This window comes from Rousettus aegyptiacus, unplaced genomic scaffold (genome assembly GCF_014176215.1).
Source record: "Rousettus aegyptiacus isolate mRouAeg1 unplaced genomic scaffold, mRouAeg1.p scaffold_m13_p_10, whole genome shotgun sequence".
NCBI classification, from domain to species: Eukaryota; Metazoa; Chordata; class Mammalia; order Chiroptera; family Pteropodidae; genus Rousettus; species Rousettus aegyptiacus.
Genome location: NW_023416285.1, coordinates 29379625 through 29402531, shown reverse-complemented (window position 1 = coordinate 29402531; position 22907 = coordinate 29379625). Strand labels below are relative to the sequence as shown.

General features: G+C 39.3%; 1 protein-coding gene and 1 pseudogene across 3 annotated transcripts; both read right to left on the bottom strand.

Annotated features, from left to right (window-relative positions):
• Positions 1–1985: 1985 nt before the first annotated feature.
• Positions 1986–21860, bottom strand: BDH2 (3-hydroxybutyrate dehydrogenase 2). 3 transcript variants are annotated; one of them, XM_016159051.2, is made up of 10 exons: positions 21712–21857; positions 18598–18689; positions 17653–17731; positions 15863–15959; positions 14140–14248; positions 8990–9050; positions 8167–8280; positions 5026–5084; positions 4385–4477; positions 1986–2301 (listed from the first exon to the last, which is right to left on the bottom strand). In XM_016159051.2, exons 2-10 carry the CDS (start codon positions 18667–18669, stop codon positions 2248–2250), a joined length of 738 nt encoding a protein of 245 aa, XP_016014537.1. In that variant the 5' UTR covers positions 18670–18689; positions 21712–21857; the 3' UTR covers positions 1986–2247. The 3 variants fall into 3 exon arrangements, with proteins under 3 accessions (XP_016014537.1, XP_016014536.1, XP_036083547.1); XM_016159050.2 differs by lacking the exon at positions 1986–2301 and having other exon boundaries at positions 4319–4477; positions 8167–8283; positions 21712–21860; XM_036227654.1 differs by lacking the exon at positions 1986–2301 and having other exon boundaries at positions 4319–4477; positions 8167–8283; positions 18598–18744; positions 21712–21769.
• Positions 11133–11254, bottom strand: LOC118609105 (annotated as a pseudogene).
• Positions 21861–22907: the final 1047 nt, after the last annotated feature.

Sequence of the window (22907 nt, the reverse complement as noted above, 5' to 3'; positions counted from 1 at the left end):
GGCTTGATTTGTTGTTCCGTAAACCAACTTCTACATTCTGGATTTTAACGCCACCCTTTAGTTGTACTTTTTAGAGGAGTCTTCTCAGATGCTATTGAGAAGATAGGATTCTTTTTTTCTGGTGACCAATTAAGTCACGGGATAAAGGCTGTTCTTAACCCTTTGATCGCTTCCTTAACATGTGCCCTTCTTCCTGTATTGTTTTAAATTTGACCTTTCCGTTTGCAGTTTGCTTCTTTTTCCTTTAAAACTCCCATTTCCCTGTTTTCCTTTCCTCTGTATTTCCTCTGTATTCTCTGTACAACTAAGTGTGTTTATATACCCACGCCCTCCTTTTGGAATTTTCATTTCCTTTAGAAATAAAAAAATTTTCTTACCTGTTTTTCACTTCTTTGATCAAGTGCCAATTTTAATCACCTTTTTTCGAGTAAGAGGGACAATGTCAAGTAAATGTCACCGCCAGACAGAACCCACTCATTCTTGGCCCTCGTGGCCTCCTTTGTGGAGAGAATGGATGAATCTATGTTCTCTCCAATAATCTTCTTCAGAGCGTCTAAAATATTTTCCTAAACTGAACTCTTCCTCTCCTAAAGCTTGCAAAGTTTCAGGTGACACCCAGCTTCCTCTTGACACAAGAATGAAATATATTTTTCCTTTCCTTTCAATCATATGATCTCCATTGATACATCACTCGATTTGATTAGCATGACTTTGGAAACATTGAACTTTGAGGCTAGATTTTACTTTGCATTTATTGTTTATAATGTTTTACTAAAATAGTTGATAGCGTTGAGAGAACTAACTCTGACAGAGCATTTAAAACTAGAATTCATTTTGCAGAATCATCACATTTATTTAGAATTCATTTGTTCATAGTTAGACATGTGTACTTGCTTACAGCATAAAGTACTTCACAACATACTTATCAACTTCGGTGTTCCATACCTCACCTGATAAGAAGTTACAGCATTTTGATTATGATACACCCAAAAGAAACCCAAATCATTTGGCCCAACTCACAAACCGGAAAATTAAAATCCAAGATAAATTGGGTGACTTGGTCTAGGTTACAAACCAAGCTATCTGTGGTCCAGCAGTGGAATATCTCATCTAGAAGTCTAAAACAAATCTTAAACTAAATAGACTCTTTGGGAGTGCTAGTCAAAATAGCCTTTGCTGTCGATTTTAACTAACTTTTATCGACTGCAAAATATTCTTCCTTATACATAAAATGTTATCTGTTCATTGTTAATTTCAATAATTTCCTTGTTATCCTTAAGATTCATTTATTTTCTACTGTATATATGTACCATAGCATTTGGTATTTTGAAGCAGTAACAATTAAAAAACAAATATAAAACCCTATAACTGAAGACAAGAAAAAAACTTTCTAATAACCTCTTATAGAATTACCATCCATGAATATACTTAAACTTTTTCTTGAAATTTCTTCCTTTTACATGATTCATTTGTATTTGTTTAGTCAGAGACTGTTTCTAAAATTCACTCCTACTCCACAACCTGTTGTCTGTTATCCTGGAATTTGGTGAAAAAAATCTACGCTTAATCAAAAAAAATATCCTTCGAACTGACAATACTGCCAAATTAGTTAACTATATTTTCTTAGGCCCATGAAATTTTAATAAAGATATTTTAGTTAGACTAAGTTAAGTACTAAGAAAATAGTACTTAATTATATATGATGATATCCATTAAGTATAAATATCTGATGATTATTTTCTTTTACATAACAGATAAACAATACAGTTCTGCATCCAAACATCTTTTAATGTTATTGAAGCCAAACTCCTTCCTACCTCTAATATTCACTTATAAGGGTGAAAAATTTTAAATTAGTATCCATATTCAGACCAATGCAGAATTGTACAAAAATATTCAAATATTGGGAAGTAGATGTAAAATAGAAATGATACCTTTTACTTAAAAAACTTTACTTTTTCTTCATATTCACATTTTAGCTTTATATGCTTGCAAATTGAGGTTTATTCTTAAAAGTATTCATTTGCAGTGAGTTTATTACTTTTATGTCATCTACGGTGATTTCAGGAGCGATTAGAAGAAATTAATATATTTATAGAATCAGACTTTTGCAAACAATGACATCATTAAAAAGGGCTTGTTTTGATTACTATTTCCTTTAACAGGAAAGATGCGATGGGTGGGTTTTCACGACCAGGTTCTCTGTGGATGGGAATGGACTGCTTTCTCAGCAAGAAGATCCTGAAATCACAAGCTCCAGCCTCTATCAATGATGACAGGATTACCTGTTACGTAGGCAGACTGTAGTGAGAAACAGAATTAGGCAGAACAATTAACCGGGTTTAACACAGGTTGTATTTCTTCAATTCTTCTACGACTGAGAGAGCTAAACAATTTCATGGCAACAGAAAAACTCACTTAAACACAATTTAGGGAAATCTGAATTAAATTTTGGGTGATTCAAAATTGCCAAGTGTTCTCGTGGTCTGGAGTTAACTGGCCTCTGGCTGGTGCTTTAGCATATGTCACATTCTAAGCAAGGTCTGTTAGATGTTTGGTTTCAGAATCAGAAAATTAAGAAGTTAGTCATTTGTGGAATATAGTCATTCCACAAATTAGGATAAAGCGAGGTGGCAATACTATATTTTCATTTTGAAACTCAGAGCTATTCTAAACTAGTTTTATACCACTAATAAACTTTTGAACATAATCAAATGTGTCATTCATAAAGTGGTCATGTCAATTATCAAATAGAAGTTTTTAAAAAGCCATATGTATATATAATCAATACATATGTAATTCTAGGTAATTCTAGGAGCTGAAGCACACTAAATGTTTTAAAAGTTTTTATGAATAATAATTAGTATAATCCATTAAACTATGAAAAAATATTCTATATTAGTTTAAGATATCCAAATCCGTGCAAAACTAAAAGAGTTCAAACAAATAACTATATTTTCTCACAGAATTTTTCATTTTCCAATGAATTAAAACTGAAGTGATTCCTTGTTTGAGGTTTAAAAATATTTTAAACATGGATAATAAATTCATCTAAAGCCTGGGACAAGGGAAGACACAGGAAGGAAAAACATCATTATATGAGTATAGAAATTTTAACGTTCAGTCTATGAAAACTGATCATATAATGTAGATAAACTAGGGTGTTACCAGTCACTTTACCAAGAAAAGACCACAAATCCCCTGTTTTCTTTTTTTTTTTTTTTAAAAAAAAGGTAAGCTCTCTGTTATGTACATGGACTCCTCTAGACCCTCCTAAAAGGCCAAAGGTCCTTTTGTTGCACATTTCAAGCCAGAATATTCCCAAATATTTGGTAACCTAAACTCTGGCTAAACAAAGAAATTAAGCTTATCAGCAGTACCCCAAAATCAAATGAGCTCTTCTGAAGATATGCATTCAGAGAAAGGCCGACGTCCTTGCTTCATTAATACTCTGTCTAGCAATTTCCTCAGCTATTAACGACTGTTATTAATAGTTCTGAGAAGTAGTAACTGCTCTGTCACTCAACATTTCAACTGCTATATTTATCACATTCACCAAACACCTGGTGTGCACCAAGGTCCTTTATATAAAAAGGAACTAACTGATCAGTGATATACCTCACTCCCGCCTACTCCCCTGTCCCTCTCTCTTTGCATACATTACAGTTCCTGGTCAAGTAATATTCAAAGACATAAAACACAAGGGGATGTTCTTGTGCTCTACACCTTATGAATACAGTTTGTGCCTTTGCAGTTGTATGCCTCTTAAAACCATACAGTAACTATTAAGGAAGAAACTGCTTACTAAACAGATGCTAAGTGGAAAGAGACAGAATTAGGAATTTACATACACGATGACAAACAAGGAAGAATTTGTAGAAAAATAGACTGGTGGGAGTCTCCTAAACAAGTTACCAGTAAAACCCAAAACACCGGATGTCGATTCTGTGTCTCCTGGGCTCAGTTAATCTGGTTACCTTCTCCCCATCTCACCTGAAGCTGTCATAATTTGGATATTCATTTGATTTATTTATATTTAATCAGGGTTTCCTCAATTTTTGAAAGCAATTCTCTCTTAGAAAACTGAGCAATTTAAGTTTTTTTCAATCCTCCATTTCATTTAGTTACCCATAAAGCTGAATGAGGAAAAGCCAGCAGCTCAGATCAAAGTAGCCTTTCTTTGAGCAAATTAGATCGGAACATATCTCTATCTAGCAGCATCTCAGCATATACACACACACATGTATGTGTATATATAAAATGTGTGTGTGTGTGTATACACACATATATTTGCCATAAATCTCTTAGATGACATTTTTCATTGAGCAAATAGTGGCCAAATATGATTGAGAAAAATGAACTCCCTGGGGAGAACAGTGCTTACTTCATCAGAAGCCAAATACACACATAGCATGGCTATTTCATCTGCAGTTGCAAATCTTCCAGTCTTCTGTCTTTTCAGAAAATTGCTCAGTTCCTGTGACCAGAAAGCATACCAGACGTCAGTGATGTGAGCTGAAATATGAACTCACTTGATACACCTTCTGAGAGTCAAAGGCAAGACAAATCTACAGAGGTACCACTGGCTTGCCGTCGTAATCACGCATGATACATGAGATGTAAGAATATCATTAAAATCATTAATTGTGGACTAAGCAGATCAAGCGGGGCTACAGTGACTCCCAAGGTACTCAAACTGTTTTGTTATACTAAAATCTACAAATCAAAAAGTTCATATTAAAGGAGAGCTTTTAAAAAATAGTAAAATACACATATAACATTTATCATCTTAACCATTTTTAAGTGTACGATTTAGTAGTGTTAAGTATTTTTTTATTGTCCAATGAATTCCAGAACACTTTACATTTTGCAAAACTGAAATTCTGTACCTATTAAACAACTATCCACTCCCTCAGCCTACCTGGCAACCATACTTCTACTTTGCATCTCTAATCTGTCTATTCTAGGTAAGGCAGAGGGCATTATTTAACCAGAAGATTTAAACATTTAATATGGTAACTATACCTCCTCAGAATTTGGTCTGGTTTGTATTCTTTCTTGCAGAGATGGGGTATCAACCGTTCCTAAATCAAAGGGGAACATTCAACTTGGTTACTTACTTTAGCTGAAAAAGAGATTGACAATTTGTTTAAAGTTCCTTTCCATTTGGTATGACGATCCGTGAAATCCTTCTCCATGACTTAGAATAACGATTTTACCTCTACTTACCTGCCATTTTACTTCATAGGCTTATAACTTCTGTAATAACATGTCTATGCGTTTTGAAAACACAGACTATAATTCTTTGTGACACTGAGCAGGGACTCTGGGTGACTCACCCAGCATTCCCAAGACATGTACTTTAGTCATATTACGCTAACATGATACTTTACAGATTTTAAGCACTTTTACATGTATTATCTCAATTAATCCTCACAACTACCTTGAGATATAGATAAAAATCATACATGTACTTCATCAGGACAAGGATCCAGACTGCCTTAACCCTCTCAAATCTATTCTTGCTGCCAGTTTCACTCTGGGGATCCTCAGGGACAACTCTATGATTGTCACAGTCCTTTGTAATTTAGGTGGTTCTACATTTTCCTCATTATCTTGGCTATTTTAATTGGTTTCAAATTCCTATTTTTGACAGGTTTTATGTTTTTCGTTAAAAATATAATTTGAAATTATTTTACTTAAAAAAAAGAGAATGTCATGAAAAAATTTTAAATCCCACTTAGTTCACATTCCTACAGAGAAAGTTCCCCAGACTTTTTCGTTCACTTATATAATCTGTAAATTCTGTAAACAGTGTTCTGGAGACCACACGATCTTTCTCATGGCATAGCGAATGATTTTACAGTTACATCCTCAACTTCGTCTTTAGACCATGCTCCTGAGAGTGCCATAGATGTGATGTTTGCTTGGAAACCATTTCTTAATTTTATCATCATTTACCATTTTTCTGGAGAGGCCGTGAATCCAAAATCAGCAAATTCTGGCCCCTTTTCATTTAACAGCTGTTTCTTTAGCTGCTGCATCTCACATTTTACTGTTAGAGGGAGGCATTCTTCAACACTATGTGTAGAAACTGCCTTAGCTAGATCACCCAACTCCTTAGGAATATCTTCTACCTCTCATGTTACTGTGGGCAATAGTATTGATAAACTTTCTGAAACCACACCACAAGGACCCCCTGGTATCCAGTTTATGATATTTTCCTCACATCCCTCATCAACAGTCTCCTTAAAGTTCAAAATACTATCAACAATGTGCTCCAGGCACCTAAAGCTTTCACTTAACACCCTCTTCAAAATCCTTACAGTTTTAACAGCTTCCTTCAACTGAGGCAAATGAGTGTCATATCTTACATATGGCTGGTATGAATGGCTACTAAAGCTGTAGAGCAAGCCTATGCCTTCCACTTAATTCCATTGTCACTGGATTCTGCTGTGTCCACGGCACAGACTGACACACCATGTCATGGTCTACACAAGTCTGGTGTTAAGAGAATTGTGACTAGACAATCACCAGGGCCATCCCAGACATAGTCATTCCTTGTCAGGTTTTCTTCTGTGACTGGCTCAGTGAGTCACAGCTAGTTCCTTGTTCCAGAGCTTTTGATAACATATTTTCCAATCTCCTGAAAAGTCCAGCTGGTAAAACAACCATATTTTTCCAATCATTTTGCCATTTAGTCCATGGGGTAAATAGCACCGAAAATAGCTGGACTCAAGTACCATCAGTTAAAACCCAGTGAAACTGTCTCTCGTGTATTCTCCTTTGTCTTACCTATGTTTAATTTTTCTAGTCCTAGAAAAATTAAACACAATACCTCCATCATGAAAATCCTGTAGCAGTTTCCTTTCTTTAACTAGTGAGTGAGGGGAGACCACGATGGATTACATCTGACTCTCCTGTGGGACTTTTCAACTGTTTTATTCTACTTCACTTTATTTCATTTTATAGATGTTGAGTGTTTTACAAAATGAAGGCAAGACCCTCTACCAGCAAATAGATTACAGCCGCTTTATTGAGACACTCGCTTTATTGCCGTGGTCTGGAACCCAACTCACAATACTTCCAAGGTATGCCTATACCGTACGCAGTTTTCTCTCATAAGCCCCTTCTCCAAGTTCTGGCACGCCCTTCACGTTCTGAAAGATCCCACAGGTAACTGTGAAATATACCACTCCCTAACCCCTCAACACCAGTTGTACACTACTGAGAGGAGCTTTGATCCTGGATATGCAATTTTTAATTTCTTTTCAGGAAAAAAATTAATAATTGTTCTCAGACACCTTGTATTCATTTTGGGTAGGTGGAGTCAGGTGAAAGGGCATGTCTATTTAATAGACACACCCACGGTTATTAAGCGAATGAGAATTTATTCCCAAGAAATAAGTTATTGAATGCTTTTGTTTGGACAAAATGAACTGTCCTTTCTACTAATAATAAGTTCTGCTTTTCTCCTTTCTTTTATATGTGAGGTCAGCAAACTTTCCGGTAACAAGCCAAATAGGAAATATTTTTAGCTTTAAGAACCATTTGGTCTGTTAGAACAGTTCAGCTCTGCCTGTAGCATGAAGGCAGTCCTAGTCAACACTTAAACTGGGTGTGGATGTGCTCCAATAAAACTATATTTACAAAACAGGTGGTGGCCAGATTTGGCCTGCGGGCCATCATTAGCCGACTCCCTTTTTACAGCATAAAGGAAGGTGTTAATGCTTCCTTTTAATTTATGGGCCACCCAGGAGATTTTCATGACTCAGTAGTTCCCTGTACTCTGGGAGGCTCCTCTTTCCCCTGCTGTCCTGTGAGCATAGTCTGCTTTTCCTCTTTCCCACATTGAGGACATCCCTGGTCTGCATCCAAGACACCAAACGCTGGCCAGTGCTGTCTGTTAACCACATGTTTTGGAATTGCCCCTCACACATGAGTGGCGTTAAACCCATTATGGTTTATTCCCAATGACTTAGCCTCTTTATCCCAATTTACTATTGGTCAGTTATCTTAATAAGCCTAGGCTCTTTTTCTTTTGAACTTTTCCTAATGACAGGAGACAATATAACATGGGGTCAACAAACTTATGTAGATAGCTCTCATAGTGGCAATCCAGATATCAGAGAGGACATGTCCACAGCCCTGTAGTGCCAAAGTCACCTGGACACACACAGTTGCACCTGATACCCTGCTCGATGAAGTCTGCAGCCACGGACTTCGTGAGGCCAATCACAGCCGCCTTGGTTGTGCTGTACACACATCTGTTCACAACTCCTGCTTGGGAAGGAAAAATTCAATAATTGAAGGAATAAAAAACATAGTTCCTTTTAGAATGGGAACACGAATAAATGTCCTCAGTGACCATTGTCATACTTCCTCCCACTCTACCCTTTCAAAAGATTGGTATCAGGTTTTCTTCCTTAATAGCGCTAGCTATTTTCTTTTAAACTCACAAATCCATTTGTGCCAGATTGTGACATTATCTTGCACTGCAATCCTGGACCTTCAACTTGACTTTTCTTTAGGGCCCAGATCAACTATCTTTGTGAATTACTCCTCATGTCCACAGGCATTGAGGTGTAGTGAGGGCTCTTTGCACAACACTGTGCCAATACGATCACTCACAGACGTGCATTTGCCCACTGTAGGACTGTGAATTCTTTTGGAGCAGAAGCACATAGTGGGTGTTCGATACATCTTTTTTGATAAATTAAATAGATAAATGTTTCCTTCTTCCAGTTTGATCTTCATTTTCACATCCATTAGAAAGAATGAAAGGAAGAGCAAAGCAAACAAACTTTATGACTACTTCACGTCTAAGGTAAAAGGGCTGAGTGTTAAGGAACTTAATACCAATTTTTAAAATGCTGTTTTGCAGTTATGTGTAGGTTTCATGATTTCTGCTATGCTTGTTCTCCAAACCCTTAGCTTGGGAAGGTGTTGTGAGCATTTGAGTTATGATTCCAGAAGCAGACAGACCTACCTCTGATGCTGGAAGCCACAGAGGACATGTTGATAATATTGCCAGATTTCTGAGCGAGCATCTGCCAGAACAAAGCAAAACAAAAAAAAAATCCCCCTCTGAAGGATAAAAATGCTACCTCTTTAAAAGATGTGCAGTTGCTTAAATTTTGCAGAACCATCTTATTAGTTATGAACATTAAGCTCTGTTAAGCAGTCTTGACAGTCTCACCCAGTGCTGCTGCAAATCGGTGGCACGTGCGCACACTCACTGGCAGGAACAGTTCCCAGGGGGATTATCACCTTCCCGTGGCACAAGACCAGCAGCAAGACCAAGAGGACTCTGAGCTAAACAGAATGTGAATGCATGATAGTGCTTGCTGTGTATTCCTGGTGTTGGACAACTCTTACTTCATTCAACACAGTGTTTGTGGAATACCCACTGTGGTCGGGTATTGTGCAAGGTCCAGGAGATTCAAAGGCAAGTGACACAGTCTTTGCCTACAGAGAACTGCCAGTCCAACTGGAGTTGCTGACATAACCAGCAACCAGTGACAGCAGAGACCTTCATAAAATGGGGGGGGGGGCTGTTGATGGGAGGGGACTGATCCAGGCCGTGGGACGCTAGAGGAAAGCTCCTGAGGAGGAAATATATGGGTTGAGTTTTAAAAGCTAGAGTGTTAGTCAGAAAAATAAAAGAGAAGGTTATTTTAAGGAGAGAGAGAGAGAGCCTTATGTATAAAGGCTCTGTTATGGACCTGGGGGCAGGAATGGGTCTGGCTGGAATGCAGGGCAAGGAAGGAATGAGGCTACACAGGTTACAGGGCTAAATTTAAAAATATGGGCTTTACCCTGAAAGGAATGCAGTGGTGACAGTGTAGGGTTTAACCAAGAAGAGGAGGGTATGATTTGGGGATTACAAAAATGACTCTGGTACCCCGTAGAGAAGACCACTGGAGGCTGAGGCAGTGATCTAGGAAAGGGAGTTATAAAAGCAGAGATGCGTAAATGTCTGTGGGTGATGGGGATGGAGACAGTTGAGGCTGTAAGGGTAGGGTTTGGTGAATGGTTATGTGCAGCGAGGGCTGCCTCCCCGTCTAAGGCAGCATGTCCTAGGAGCGCCCCCTTTATAATTCCCCTACCAAAGTGTGAACTTCATGGGAGAAGGGTCTGTGGCTGTGTCGTCCTTCTAGACAGGTTACACAGTAGGTGGTCAATACATTTTAAAGAATCAGAATCACCTGAGGTGCCAGTTTAAAGTACAGATTGCTGAGTCCTGCCCAAGACCTAAAGGGATATCTAATGAAAAGACTGCTACGAATTAGAAAGTGTTTTCAAATAAACTTATAATTTATTAATTATAACATGTATGTATGTTTTCAAGATAATGTATGTGCGTGCAAGGGCATGGTTACCCACAAACGTTTTGAGGGAAGAAGCAAGAGGTGGGGAGAATGCCCGCCTAACAGGCACTAGCTTCTCATTGAAACCAGAGGCTGTAAGGATGACCATAAGGAACCTGGGGAGACGGTGAACGCAGAGAGTGGCGAGTTAAAACAGCTGCTGGAAAAACAGAAGGAAAAACAGAATACACTAAATCATGAAAATCAAGCAAAGAGTTTCTAAAAGAGTCTCAATAGACAGTGTAAAGGGTCTGGAGAAGGAAATCACTTTTGTTGAGGCGTTTCTCCAGCAGCTTTCAGACAAAGAGGTGTAAGCTTGAATGGATTCCGGGATGAGGCTGCAAGAATGTACGTTTCCTTTTGGTATTTTTCTTACTTTCTGTTTTGATACTTAGCTACTAATTGTACCTAAAAGCAGAGTCTAAAACAACCCTAAGGCATTGTATTAGATGGGCTAACAAAACACAAGGAGAGGCTGAGGCGACCCCACGGCACAGGAGAAAATACTTACTCTAAATTGTTAATATAATAAAATGGATCTTAATTAAATGGGTCCTCATAAAAAATACCACGAAAGTTACTCAGATACAATGATATTGAAAATCAAGCCCTAAAAATCTTTCTTACCAACTTTAGCAAATAACATAACCTGTTTTTATCTTTTCCAGTTTTACTGAGCTATCGAGGTCAGCTATAACCCATTTTTAATACATGTAGAATACAGAGAAACCAGTTTATTTTTATTTTATTTTATTTTTTTTACGCCTACAGCGCCTAGTGTTCCTAGATGATCTCCCATCCAAGTACTAACCAGGCCCAACCCTGCTTCTTAGCTTCTGAGATCAGATGAGATCGGTCACGTTCAGGGTGGCGTGGCCATAGACAGAACCCAATTTAAATATAAAGACAGGCTATTAAGTAAGTTCAGTGTCCAGTCTTCTGAAATGCAACAATAACTCAGGCAAAACTTTAGAACATGCTCACCTAGGAGATGCTGGTGCTGCTCCCTAATATGTGTACCATCCATTCAACCCAGGTCTCCCTGCTGATTCTAAAGCCCACGGTCCTTGCCTCCTTCCATGCTGCCTTCTCAACGCCAGCTCAGTACCTGCTGTCACAGTGTGAACATTCTTCCTGGCTCTCCCAGCAACAGAGCTCTGTGGCAAGAATGACTATAAAGTAAAGTGCCTGGTACATAGTGATGCTATATAGGATTGATGTCGCAGAAACTCAAGTTGCGGGGTGGGAGGCTAGGAAAACCTCTAACGATTCCCCCTGAGCTCTGTCTAGTCAGTCCTACTCTCACCAGCCCTCTGCCCCCACTGAGCAGAGCTCAGCTCCGAAACCTGGTAGACATTGCCTTCTGGGTCTTCAGGGATTCTATCCCTGATCTCCAACTAGATTGACAACCTAGCTTCATTTTTTTCATTCAACGAATGTTTGCTAAGCACCTCTATACTCTTGGAGCTCTTCTATGACACAGCAAAGGGGAATTACCCCTCACCACCCATCTAAGACTGCCCCCACCTCCCGAATTCTTGCCATAATGCACCGCCTCTTCCATTCCACATTGGACCTTGGATTCTGCGTTGACCTCTTCTTACAGTATTTTAAACTTGTTCTCTGCCTTTTGATGGATCTCCCAGTTTTGGAATAATTTTCTCTTTCTATCCATGAAAAAAAATTTCCCACAAGTGCTCCTGTGTTTTGAACACCTGACCTTTCAGATCTGCCTAGACTCCAAATCCTGGCTTCCCTTGGAAAGTCCTAACCTGGAATATGTGCGTCATGGCTAATGGACACAGAGGATCCCAGACAATCAGGGTCAGAAAGGATTGTATAATCTACTACCCTAATTTTAGACAGAAGGAATAGATGCTAAGAGGGTGCCAGGCCATCTCCCAAGTCACATGGTGAATCAGGGGCAGAGTTCAGACTGTGCCTAAAGTCTTCCGAGGACAGGGTCAGATTGGTTAGAGTCGCTTTAACAAATGGCACTGACTCCTTCTGATTCCTCAGCCCAGTCATTAATACTGCTCAGGATTTTTTTTTTTTTTTTTTTACAGATGAGTGTTATTGGCTCATATTGATTATCATTAAGATGCTTTAAATCATAGGCAAACTCATTAATTTATAAATTAGTGTTCAACATTGTAAAACTTAACACTTTCTTATAAGTTTAAATTTCAGCTCCACTGTACCCCACACCTGCTTCCTTCACCGATATCTGTAAAGCTTTCCAGACATGAAATAGGCTGGTTTTACAAATGAGTCCCATACAAGTGCGAAGTCTTCCCCACCATAACTTAAGCTTTCTTGTTTTACCACAGACTCTGATGCTCTCCCATATTCTACACTAAGGAACATTCTTCAAAAAATGGATTCAAGATCCAAATAACAGATTCTCATGAACTTCAAATAAGCAAAAGAAGCAGTTAATACATTTAAAAAAATTTGCTAGTTGAACATTCCATGAATCCACCCAAGATTTCTTGTAGGTACTAAACAAGTAGATTTAAAAAAAATTATTTTGTTGCCAAGTCGATTCTTCTAATTTTCCTTCTAACGTTCATCTGAATCCTTCTTGACATTAGTTTGAATGTTCGAAGCAAAGTGTTAGCCCTGAGTTGCATTAAAAAGCTCTTTTTCTCCCCTGGGTTGGGCAGCATTCAGGATGTCAGTCATCTAATCCAGCTGGGATAACAGAGAAAAACGACTCTTCTGCGTTTCACTGGGGTTCAATTTACAGTCCTGAACTGAGCTGGTTCTGTACTGCCAACCCCTTTCATTGTCTGAGTCTGTGCTGTTACCATTGGCTTATAAACTCATTTGAAGTCAGTGTTTTTCATATTTATATCTACCTCCCCTAGAGCACCTCGTGTGGTGCTATCAAAAGTTTCTTAATGCTTGTTTGTAAAATAAAATTAAAAACATTGATGAATTGTGTGAAGACTGGAGAATTCAAGGGCAGCAGACTCGGGAGGAAAACTCTCTTTAGCACACACTGTCTGCCATCTTTCTGGTACCTCTGCAGCTCAGCTGAAAACAGGAGTGTAAGCAGAATACTCAGCATACAGAGAAGCAATCAGGTACATCCATCTTGAGCCTGTGTGCCTAGACACTGAAATTCAAGAAGGGGCCCAATTTCAGGATTTGAATCCTGGCTCTAATCACTTGCTAATTATGTAGCCTCCCAGCTTCATCTTCTGTATCATGGATGTGAGAAAGTGGTACCTACCTCATTGGATTGTTCTGGTCCCGTGTGCCTCCTCGCTCTCCCTCTTCCTGGAACTCTCTCTCCATATACCTGAATGATTAGCTCCCCAACTTCATTCAAACCTCTATCAAAATTTTACCTTATCGATGAGACTCTCCTGGACTTCACTGATATCCTAGCTACTTTTTCTTCATAGCATGTATAAGCAACAGACATAATATATGTTTATTTGATTAACTATTATCCTGTCTCAGCCCTTAAAAGTGTGTCGTCTCTTACATAGGAACTTTGTTTAGTTCTCCAATGTGTCTTCTGAACCTAGAATGAAGCCTGGTATATAGAACGTGCTTAATATTCCTTGAATGGATGAACTGGAAGGTTTAACAAGTTAATTTATATTAAATTTCTTGCTATACATTTTCAATACAGGTTAGTCATTATGTTAAATTAATTGTTTTTACTCCTCAGCATATGTAAGGATCCTTTCTACATTCCCAGTAAGGAGACCTACTTATCCAATGATGCTTATCCCAGAGGTGGTGGTCGCCTTACTTTAGGAAGAAATGCCTTGATCATCAGGTACATGCTGCGGACGTTGAGATTCATTGAGAAGTCCCAGTCTTTCTCTTCACAGTCCAGGATGGTCCCGTGATGGACAAAACTGGAACAGTGATTAAACAACGGGGGGAAGAAATATGTAAAAAGATTTCAATTCCACTTCCATATCATTTTATTGTCATCAATTGACTTAGACCCTTGTCTCTTCCCTTACCAAGATTTTTAATAATTCAAATATAGTATCAGTACATTACATTAGTAACTATCCCAACAACCTAAATAAATAAATTTATTTGAACGCAAATTCCTTTTTTTAAAGAAGAAGGCAAGAGTTCTGTGCCATCAAACATAAGAAGCTGTATATTAACTGCACAGGAAACATCAAAAACAAATAAATGACGATACCTGCCCTGACTCCTATTGCAAGAGCAACGGTGCCCCCGGGTGGCACAGATTAAACATTCTCAAGGGAATGCGAGGAAAACAAACATCTCCGGGTAGCGAAGTAATATTGCTACTGTACAGTTCTAACACATTGAATAAACAAACAAGCAAAAACCTTAAAATAAGCTTCGATTTTTTTTTCAGGTCACACTTCCTCCAGGAAGCTTTATAGGAACTGGAGTCCTAATTGATTTCACTGTCCCTTGGACCAAAATTATGTAATTAATGATAAAATACTGTTGGTTGTGACTCTACTTCCAGTTCAAATGAACGATGACAGCAAGGACCACACGCTCTGTTTCTAGATCCCTTACTTAGCTGAAAATTTAATAGATGCTCGAAAACTAATTTTGCTAGCTAATTTTTTTTTTTTCATGGCTCTGGGTATATTCTCATATGAGGGATGAGCAAGTTTTAAAATAGATCGTTACAAATCTTTTGCTTTAATTTAATTCTCATACATTGTAACACCTGATAAACTATGGACAGATTTTTCTTTTTCTGCTCTGAAACATGGTTAGGAAGTACCAGTAAAATATATTATATATTAGAAGGCGCTAGGATTTTTCTACCAGCGTAACCCTAACTGTAAGAAAAGCAGAACTTCAGAATGTATCGACTCCGTTCCTGCGTAAGCCTCAGCTGTGCTTACCTCTGCTGTTGTGCCTGAGAAGGGACTGCACTAGCAGTTGCTGTATTTACATGTAGCTGCTCTACTTCCAGTTTCTCGTCTTTTACACGGGGTTCAGCAAGACTGGAACCACCCTAAAAAGTTTAATTTAGCCTTTCTCTTTGTGCTGAGATTTATTTTCCCAATAAGAAATACTGAGCTTGGGAGGTATAAATGACTTGCTAGGCTATTGTGCCAAAAAATTGGAAATATATGCATTTCAATATGTGCTTGGCTTCTTGGGAATATGCTTCGTTTGAAGATATTCTACTGGAAACCTGTTTTTTATTTTATTTTATAAGTCCTACTAGAACATCAGTGACAAGTCCATTGGCATGAGCCTGTTACTAGTCTTAAGAAGATCAATTGCTGTGGAGTAGTATTAGCTGTCTTGAGTAGATCTTAATTGCCTTTATGTCCCAAGCCCATGTCAACTTCTTTATCTATCTTATAATAAAAATTCTATTCAGAATCCAGCTATATTTCCCAAGGAATATATTATGGTTCATGGGGAGTAATTTGCCTATACTATCGAAATTCTTCCAATATAAGTCACAGAAAATGTTCTGTAAGGAGAGTGAAATCAAAAAAGTTCTGAATTACCTGGCAACATTAAAGAGAACATCAATTCTCTCAACTTCACGGGCAAACTGATCAATTTGTTTCTTCTTTGTGACATCAAGGACCCGAGTTTGAATACCTGAAAATAAAACGAAAGGCATTACTTATCTATACGTATAAAAAATGTCTAGCCTTGAAGATTTAGCTGTTCGGAAGTGATATAGTATCTGTCCAGTCAGGGTTCATAGGACTGTTGACCACTGGTAGGTGCTAAGACTCTCATTAGTAAAAAAGCCTTCCCAGTGTGGACCTCCCAACTACACAGCTCTCTCTCCCTGCTTGCTTTCTCTCCATTCTCTGAATTGAATAATAAAGGTCTTTTCTGAGTAAGGACTTTATAGTGCAGTATGCGTGATCTATATTAGATGTTTCTCAGTAAGCCAAAAGTCACTGAAAGTGGGCCATTTTAGCCCATTCCTTTTTTACCCCAGAGGTTGAGTCACTGCTACAAAAATTCTGAATTCTGTCTGTCTGAGGAGGAAGGTCAAGGGTGGTGGCATAAGAGATTGTTTCTATTTGTGAGCTTTACTTGTATGTCAATTCTACCATTTATTGAAATGACTTTATTGGTCAAGGGCATCATTACTTACTTCTGGCCTAAAGTGCAAGAAGAAATGAGAGGCCAGAAGAAGGAATGAAACTTTTGAAGGCTTGAGAGATACACACTATACTAGTTACTAAAAACAACAAAAATCCAAATGTCCTCTAATACAACAGCAGTCATTATTTTCATGTTTTTAAAATATATGATTTATTTTATTATTTTCTTTAGATACAGAGATAAAACATGAATAAAAAAAGAAAGAGAAGACTAAAATTGAGTTTCACAAAGACTCCTTTTCCTTTGGGCTTTTCCAGTACAGTGGCTTTACTTCGACTTGCTGGAATGATAATTCGACATAGTTTCATTCAGTTAACTAAATCAATGAGTTGATCTGTGTTCAATCCTGTAACGTGTTCTGTTTTGTGGGAACAGTTAACTCTGAAATGAGTTCTCTGTTCTGATTTCTTTCAGAGTAACTTTAATTGAAGTTCTTTGATGTTAGAGTTGGGTTCAGTGCGATATGGTAAGGATGATACATACCTAAATAATTTGGGTAATCTCTTTGGGTTTCTGACCATGACATGTGATTTTAGGGCTGAGGTGTCTCTCTCATGGTAGCCACTAGCCAGATGTGGCTACTGAACACTTAAAATGCAGCTAGTCTGAACTAAAATGTTCTGTAAGTGTAAAAGACATGTGAATTTCAAAGATTTAGTATAAAAAAGAATGTAAGATATTCCATTAATATTTTTTATTACATTAAAATGATACTATATTAGGTATATTGAGGTAAATAAAATATATTATTAAAGGAACCTTCACCTGTTTAATTTTACTTTTTAAATGTAGCCACTAGAAAATTTGAAATGACACATAGGGCTCATGTCATGTTTCTATGGGACAGCACCGCCCTTAGAGAAGGAGGACGTAGGAGTGAAAAGTTGTCCTATAAAGTGAACTGTCAAATGTTCATATCATTTTATTTTAAGGTATTGAATCCTTCAACGTGTTAAATACATTAAAAATTTTAAGTGTGCAGCCAAAATTTTGTCTCTACACTTAAGTATGCATATTTTTGTGTGTAGGTTCACGGAATATAAGTTTGATTATCAGAGAGCCAGGCCCTAAAAAGGCCAGCGGAGCTGAGCAGCTAAGGAATTCTCTTTCAGCACGTGAGTCCTGTTGCTCTGTAGACTGAGTCTTAAGTTCAAGCAGTGGAGTTGCTTACCCGGGTACTCTTCCAGTTCCTGAAGTTTGGGCTCATTGATATCTGTGGCTATGACTCTGGCGCCTTCTCTTGCAAAAGCCTGGTAGACACAATGCACAAATAAATCTTTTGTTTACTTGGTTAAACCGCTTTCCTAAGTGGAAAGTCATTTAGCCTTTTCCCCTTTATCTTATTTCCATCCCCCCCTCCATTTAAATAGGTGGAATTTCAAACTAGTCTCACCTCATTCTTCCCATTGTTATTATTTTTTTATCATTAGTTAGAACAATGTGACATATGTTGTAATTGTCATCTGACTTTGTCCCCTTAAGTAATACCAAATAAAATGGTGTTTTTAAAAAACTAGGCTATTTTTATTAACACTTCTCAAATATACTGCTGTGATTTGATAGCTTACATTACATTTCTGAGCAAGTTCTTATTATATACCATTGCTCGTTATAGTCCAAATAGCAAGAGAAAAATGGGTAATTTCAACACTTTTCCTCCTAAGAGTATACTACTGTTTTCATAAATGTCAAACTCATCATCATTCCTAAAGTGCATTATTAGCTCAGGTGGGAGGTATAATGTGTGAGAAGTTGATATCAATTAGAGGGGGTAGGTAATCTGATAGTCTTGTAACTCTGGAGTCCTTTATCTGAATTGACATAATTTGAGAAAGCTATGTACTCCTGTAGGGCCTCCGTAGTAAATTTATTATGGAGCAAAGAAACTGAGGCAGAGTCAAAGGTTATCAGTCATGTCACATAATAATAAGTGAGATATTCATTCCTTCATCTGCCTGAGGTTCAGAAATAGTGACTTTTCTTTTTGTAACTTTAGACAGCAGAAGCATAGAAATCAATAAAAAAAAAAAGTAGGACAGAATTAAATAACCATGGAATCTGTCTACATAATTCAATACCTCAACAGTTAGTGAGCAAACAAGAGATGGTAACTTACTAAGGCAGCTGCCCGGCCAATCCCCTGAGCAGCAGCTGTCAGGATGATGACCTTCCCATCGAGTCGACCCATAACGGAACGTGTGGTTTAACCTAAAGACAGTTGCATTTAGTGACTTACACCGTGGCCCTGCGCTGGCAGTAACATCTGGAACAGATGGTTTAATGTAGCTCGAGTTTTAGCGTATCTTGGAATTCACATTCTTGCAAGATGAAACAGTTCCCTTCTGTGAGATTGGTTTCTCACAGAAGATAGCACCTCTGTAAAGTCACTACCACCATCTGAATTCCCCAAGCATGCTTACTCTAGATACCTAGCTTTGTGTATCAAAAACATTTAGCATCCACTGGAGTGATAACTGGGGCAGAGACATTGGACTTTAACCTTCCGGTCATTACTTCTGTACCGGGAGAAGAGCACCTCTGATGCCGATCCCGCGGGAGTGGAGTCCTTTCCCTTGCTACCACCATCATCACCGCCCCCCCCCCCCACACACACACACACTGTCCCGGCACACACTGCTGTGGCGTTGTATGCGTCCTTATTACTTGGGCTGCTTCTTGCTTTCTCTCCTATAAACTTTCGTCAGGGTTTGCACCGTCAGTGGTCTATGGTTTTCTCTTGTCCCTTGGAAAGATTTCACAGTTGCCCTCAGAGACTCATTGAATGAAAGAGTTGGAAAATCAGATCATGTCCAGTAACCCCATTTTACAGATGACGAAACTGACTTGACCTGCTTAAGGTCATAGAGCCAGTCAACGGCAGAGCCAGAACTCCAAGCACGTGTCCTGAATCTTTTGTATGTGAACGTTCCACCCCACAATGCTGCTGATCCTCTCTTAAAGTTTAAGCATGGAGCAGTGGCCTTTGAACAGGCAACCAGTAATTTTTCAAAGGGAGGACTGAGAGATTCTGACAAGGGAGAAATATGACGTGTATGAGATATTTGCCCAGGGCTTGGATCGTAGATCTCAGGGTGAGAGGAATGGCTAGTGATGAGGTCAGGGGCGATGAGGAGTCAGATAATGTTTAAATGAGGCTATCTTCAAGGAATCAGTTTCTTTCTCTTACCCTGCTGTCCTTAATGTGTGCCTCTGACCTCAAACCAAATCATAAAGTGGCTGCTATGTCCTAAGGCATCATATAGGCATTTCAGGCAAAGAAAAGGAAAAGGGTGGGGGGAGGAGGGTGAATTGGGTGGGTGTTGAGTGGAACCAACATAAACAGTACATGAAGAGAACTACGCAATCACTCTGCTCAGTTACCTACCTGATAAAGTACAGGTAGTGAGCCTTACCTAGAGGGCTCACATGATCTAGTCCTTTCTTTTAGAAAGAATCCCTGTTCTATTAAGCCACACTTGGCTTTTTTTGCTGCATTCAAAGGGTGATTCCCTTTCAAGCCTCCACCCTTTGTCCAAGCTCTACCTTCTAAGGGGTTAATTACTTCCGTGGGCAATGGGCACTGAAGGGTTTATGGAAAGAATGTGATATGCTCGGACATGTATTTTACAAAGATCTCTGTGGAGAACAGACCTGGGCAGGGAGCCAGCTGGAGCAGGAGGGGTGGATGAGGGCGTATTTAAGAGATAAGAGGTCCGGATCACCAGTGTGCTAACTTCAAAGAGATTGTGTGCTTTACCCAGTGTTTCACAGCTACGAATTCAAATCCAGCCTCCTGATTGCAGGCCCAACAGAACACCTGGTTCTTCTTGTGGCTCTTGCACCCTCAGTGACCCCACGCGGTATCAGGGCCAGTGCCTCCCCTACCCGGGCCTGGTAACTGACCAGAACCCATATAACTGAACACCTGACCACCTGTGCTCTGAAACCCATCGCTGAGCTGGAGCTGAGGCCACCTTCCTGTGGACGGTGCCTGAGCGTGGCGCAAACACTGAGACAGAACCGTTTCTAGGGGACACCGCGCTTCTCCCCGCGCTCCTCCCTGGGGAGCCTGGCGGACCCTCCTGCAAACCTCAAGGCCATCGGGAGGCTCCAAGCCAGCCTGGCATCCCGCTCCCTTTCCTGTGGGCGGACTTCCGTCATGGATTGCGTTTGTAGTTAGCTTCTCCTTTTTTCTCACATCACCGTTTCCCCCAATAAAACCCTCGTCTCCTTGGAGCGCCAGACTAACAACGCGTTAGAACTGTCTCCTGGGCTGGACCAGCTGACGGACTTCGTGGGATGTTTTCTGATTTAGTTCGCATTTGAGACGGAGAAGCTGGGCCTTTACGGTGCCAGTCCTCCTCTGCTGCAATGAATTTGTACTGTTGTTTTTTTCTCCTTATACAACTGTTATATTTTTACTTGAAACATGGAAAGCGTTAAGAGCTATATTCAATATATACTTTAGAGAGATTCCAATAATCTACCATCCCCGAAGCCTGAGCATGGTGTATTTAAAGACTGTTACTTTACATTATTGTCATTAGTGACTTTTGGCACATGGCACTGTGAAGGCAAAAGCCAAATGTTTGCCTTTGACAGAGAGAGAGAGAGAGAGAGAGAGAGAGAGAGAGAGAGAGAGAGAGAGAGACACAGAGAGAGACACACAGAGAGACAGAGAGAGAACTTAACTAAACCATTGCTGAAGCACAGAGCAGCCCTTTGGTTCTCTCTGAAAACCTTCCCTTGCTGGCCTCCCTGTCCTGAGACCAGATTTTGGAGCCAAAGCCTCATTATTAGATAAAATTGCACTATCAAAATGAAAATGGATTTATTAGGGAAAATCAGTGTAAACATGGCCTGAGATGGTAAAATGGGGCAACTTTCAATACATCCCATGTGAAAACTACACATGATGGTTTTCTTACTCTAAATATTAGAATCAAAATGTTAATTTCCAATTAGCAGAGACACAAATGGCATTTTCAGAAACTCTATCTTCATGAGCCAGGAAGAAAAATGTTCACTTAAGACATTGTAAAATCCTCTCTTATTTTGAAAAACTTACTAATACACCAGAGTTTCAAACTTGGTAGGAACCCACCCTTATCCTATCTAACTGCTAAGATTAATTCTGAAATAGGTAATGTGCAGAACAAGGCGACATCTAAAAATTCGACCTCCCCTTTTCCCAGTCCAAAGTTTCATTTAAAATGTCAGGAAATCTTACTTTAGAGCAGCAAGTGGATGGCGTCTTCTAGATCACCGAGCGAGCTACGAACTTGATACCTTTGTGCAGAAGTAAGTCAAGTGTTTACTAGTGCATGCAGGGATTTGTAGTTAGGTTCCTCCAGGTTTTAAAAGAGGCCTTGCACTTTCACATACTGTACCTGTGTATGTGCTGCCATCTAGTGGAGCTCGGGTAAAACTGTTAACTCCAAGTAGAAGGCGAGAAGTGGAAAGGATCTTGCAGCTTATTTAGGATGTGGAAATCATTTTCTTCACTTTAACCTCTCTAAATCCTTGTCATTTATTTGTATCTTCTCTGTTTTGTTCTGGGGCACTTCAGATGAAATGAGCCAGAAATTGCCTGTGGAAGATAACATAGCAACAAAATAGAAGGAATATAGGAGCCTTCCTTCTTGGCCCTTGACCTAGATTGCTTTGAGGCAGGAAAATAAAAATTCTCCCATGTTTACAGTATAGCTGTGATTATTTTGTTACACTCCCTCTATTTTGATACTAATTCGTGTTTAGTGGCAGAATGCAGCCATCCTGACTGCACTGAGGGAGTAGGGTTGGGGAACTTCAGTGGAAGTACATGTGGGAGAAGAGAAAAAAAAATCAAGTCTGGCTGAAGAGAACAGAGATATCAGATCAAAAAGAAAGGACGAGATTACATGAACCCTTTATGCTGGGCTTATTAACTCGCACTTTATCAGGCATATAATTGGGCAGAGTGATCGTGTAGGTTATTTGTGCATGTACTACGTAAGCTGGCTCACTCAATGCCCACCCAACTCACCTTCCTCTGTCTTTCAGTTTATAAAATACAGAAAGCAAAACTCAACTCTGAGCCTCCTATGCTGCTAGAGCTGGCTGGCCAACGAACCGTAGGCTAGAATTTCTGAGGAGGGCTTCCTTCTTAGAAAGGTGAGGCCTCTCTGAAAGGCTTTTGACTTTTGCTCTTTCTCTCTTTTCTTCTGGAATGCAGATATGATGCCTTGGGACATAGCAGCCATTCTGTGACTTGGTATGAGGTCAGAGGCACACATTAAGGACAGCAGGGTTAAGAAAGGGACCTGGTTCCTTGAAGCCGGCCTCAAGGCAAGAGCCCTCAACTAACTCATCTGGAGATGAGAGAGAAATAAACTTGTTTAGATTGATTCTTTTGTTGTTGTTGTTGTTGGAGCTAAGTGTATTCAT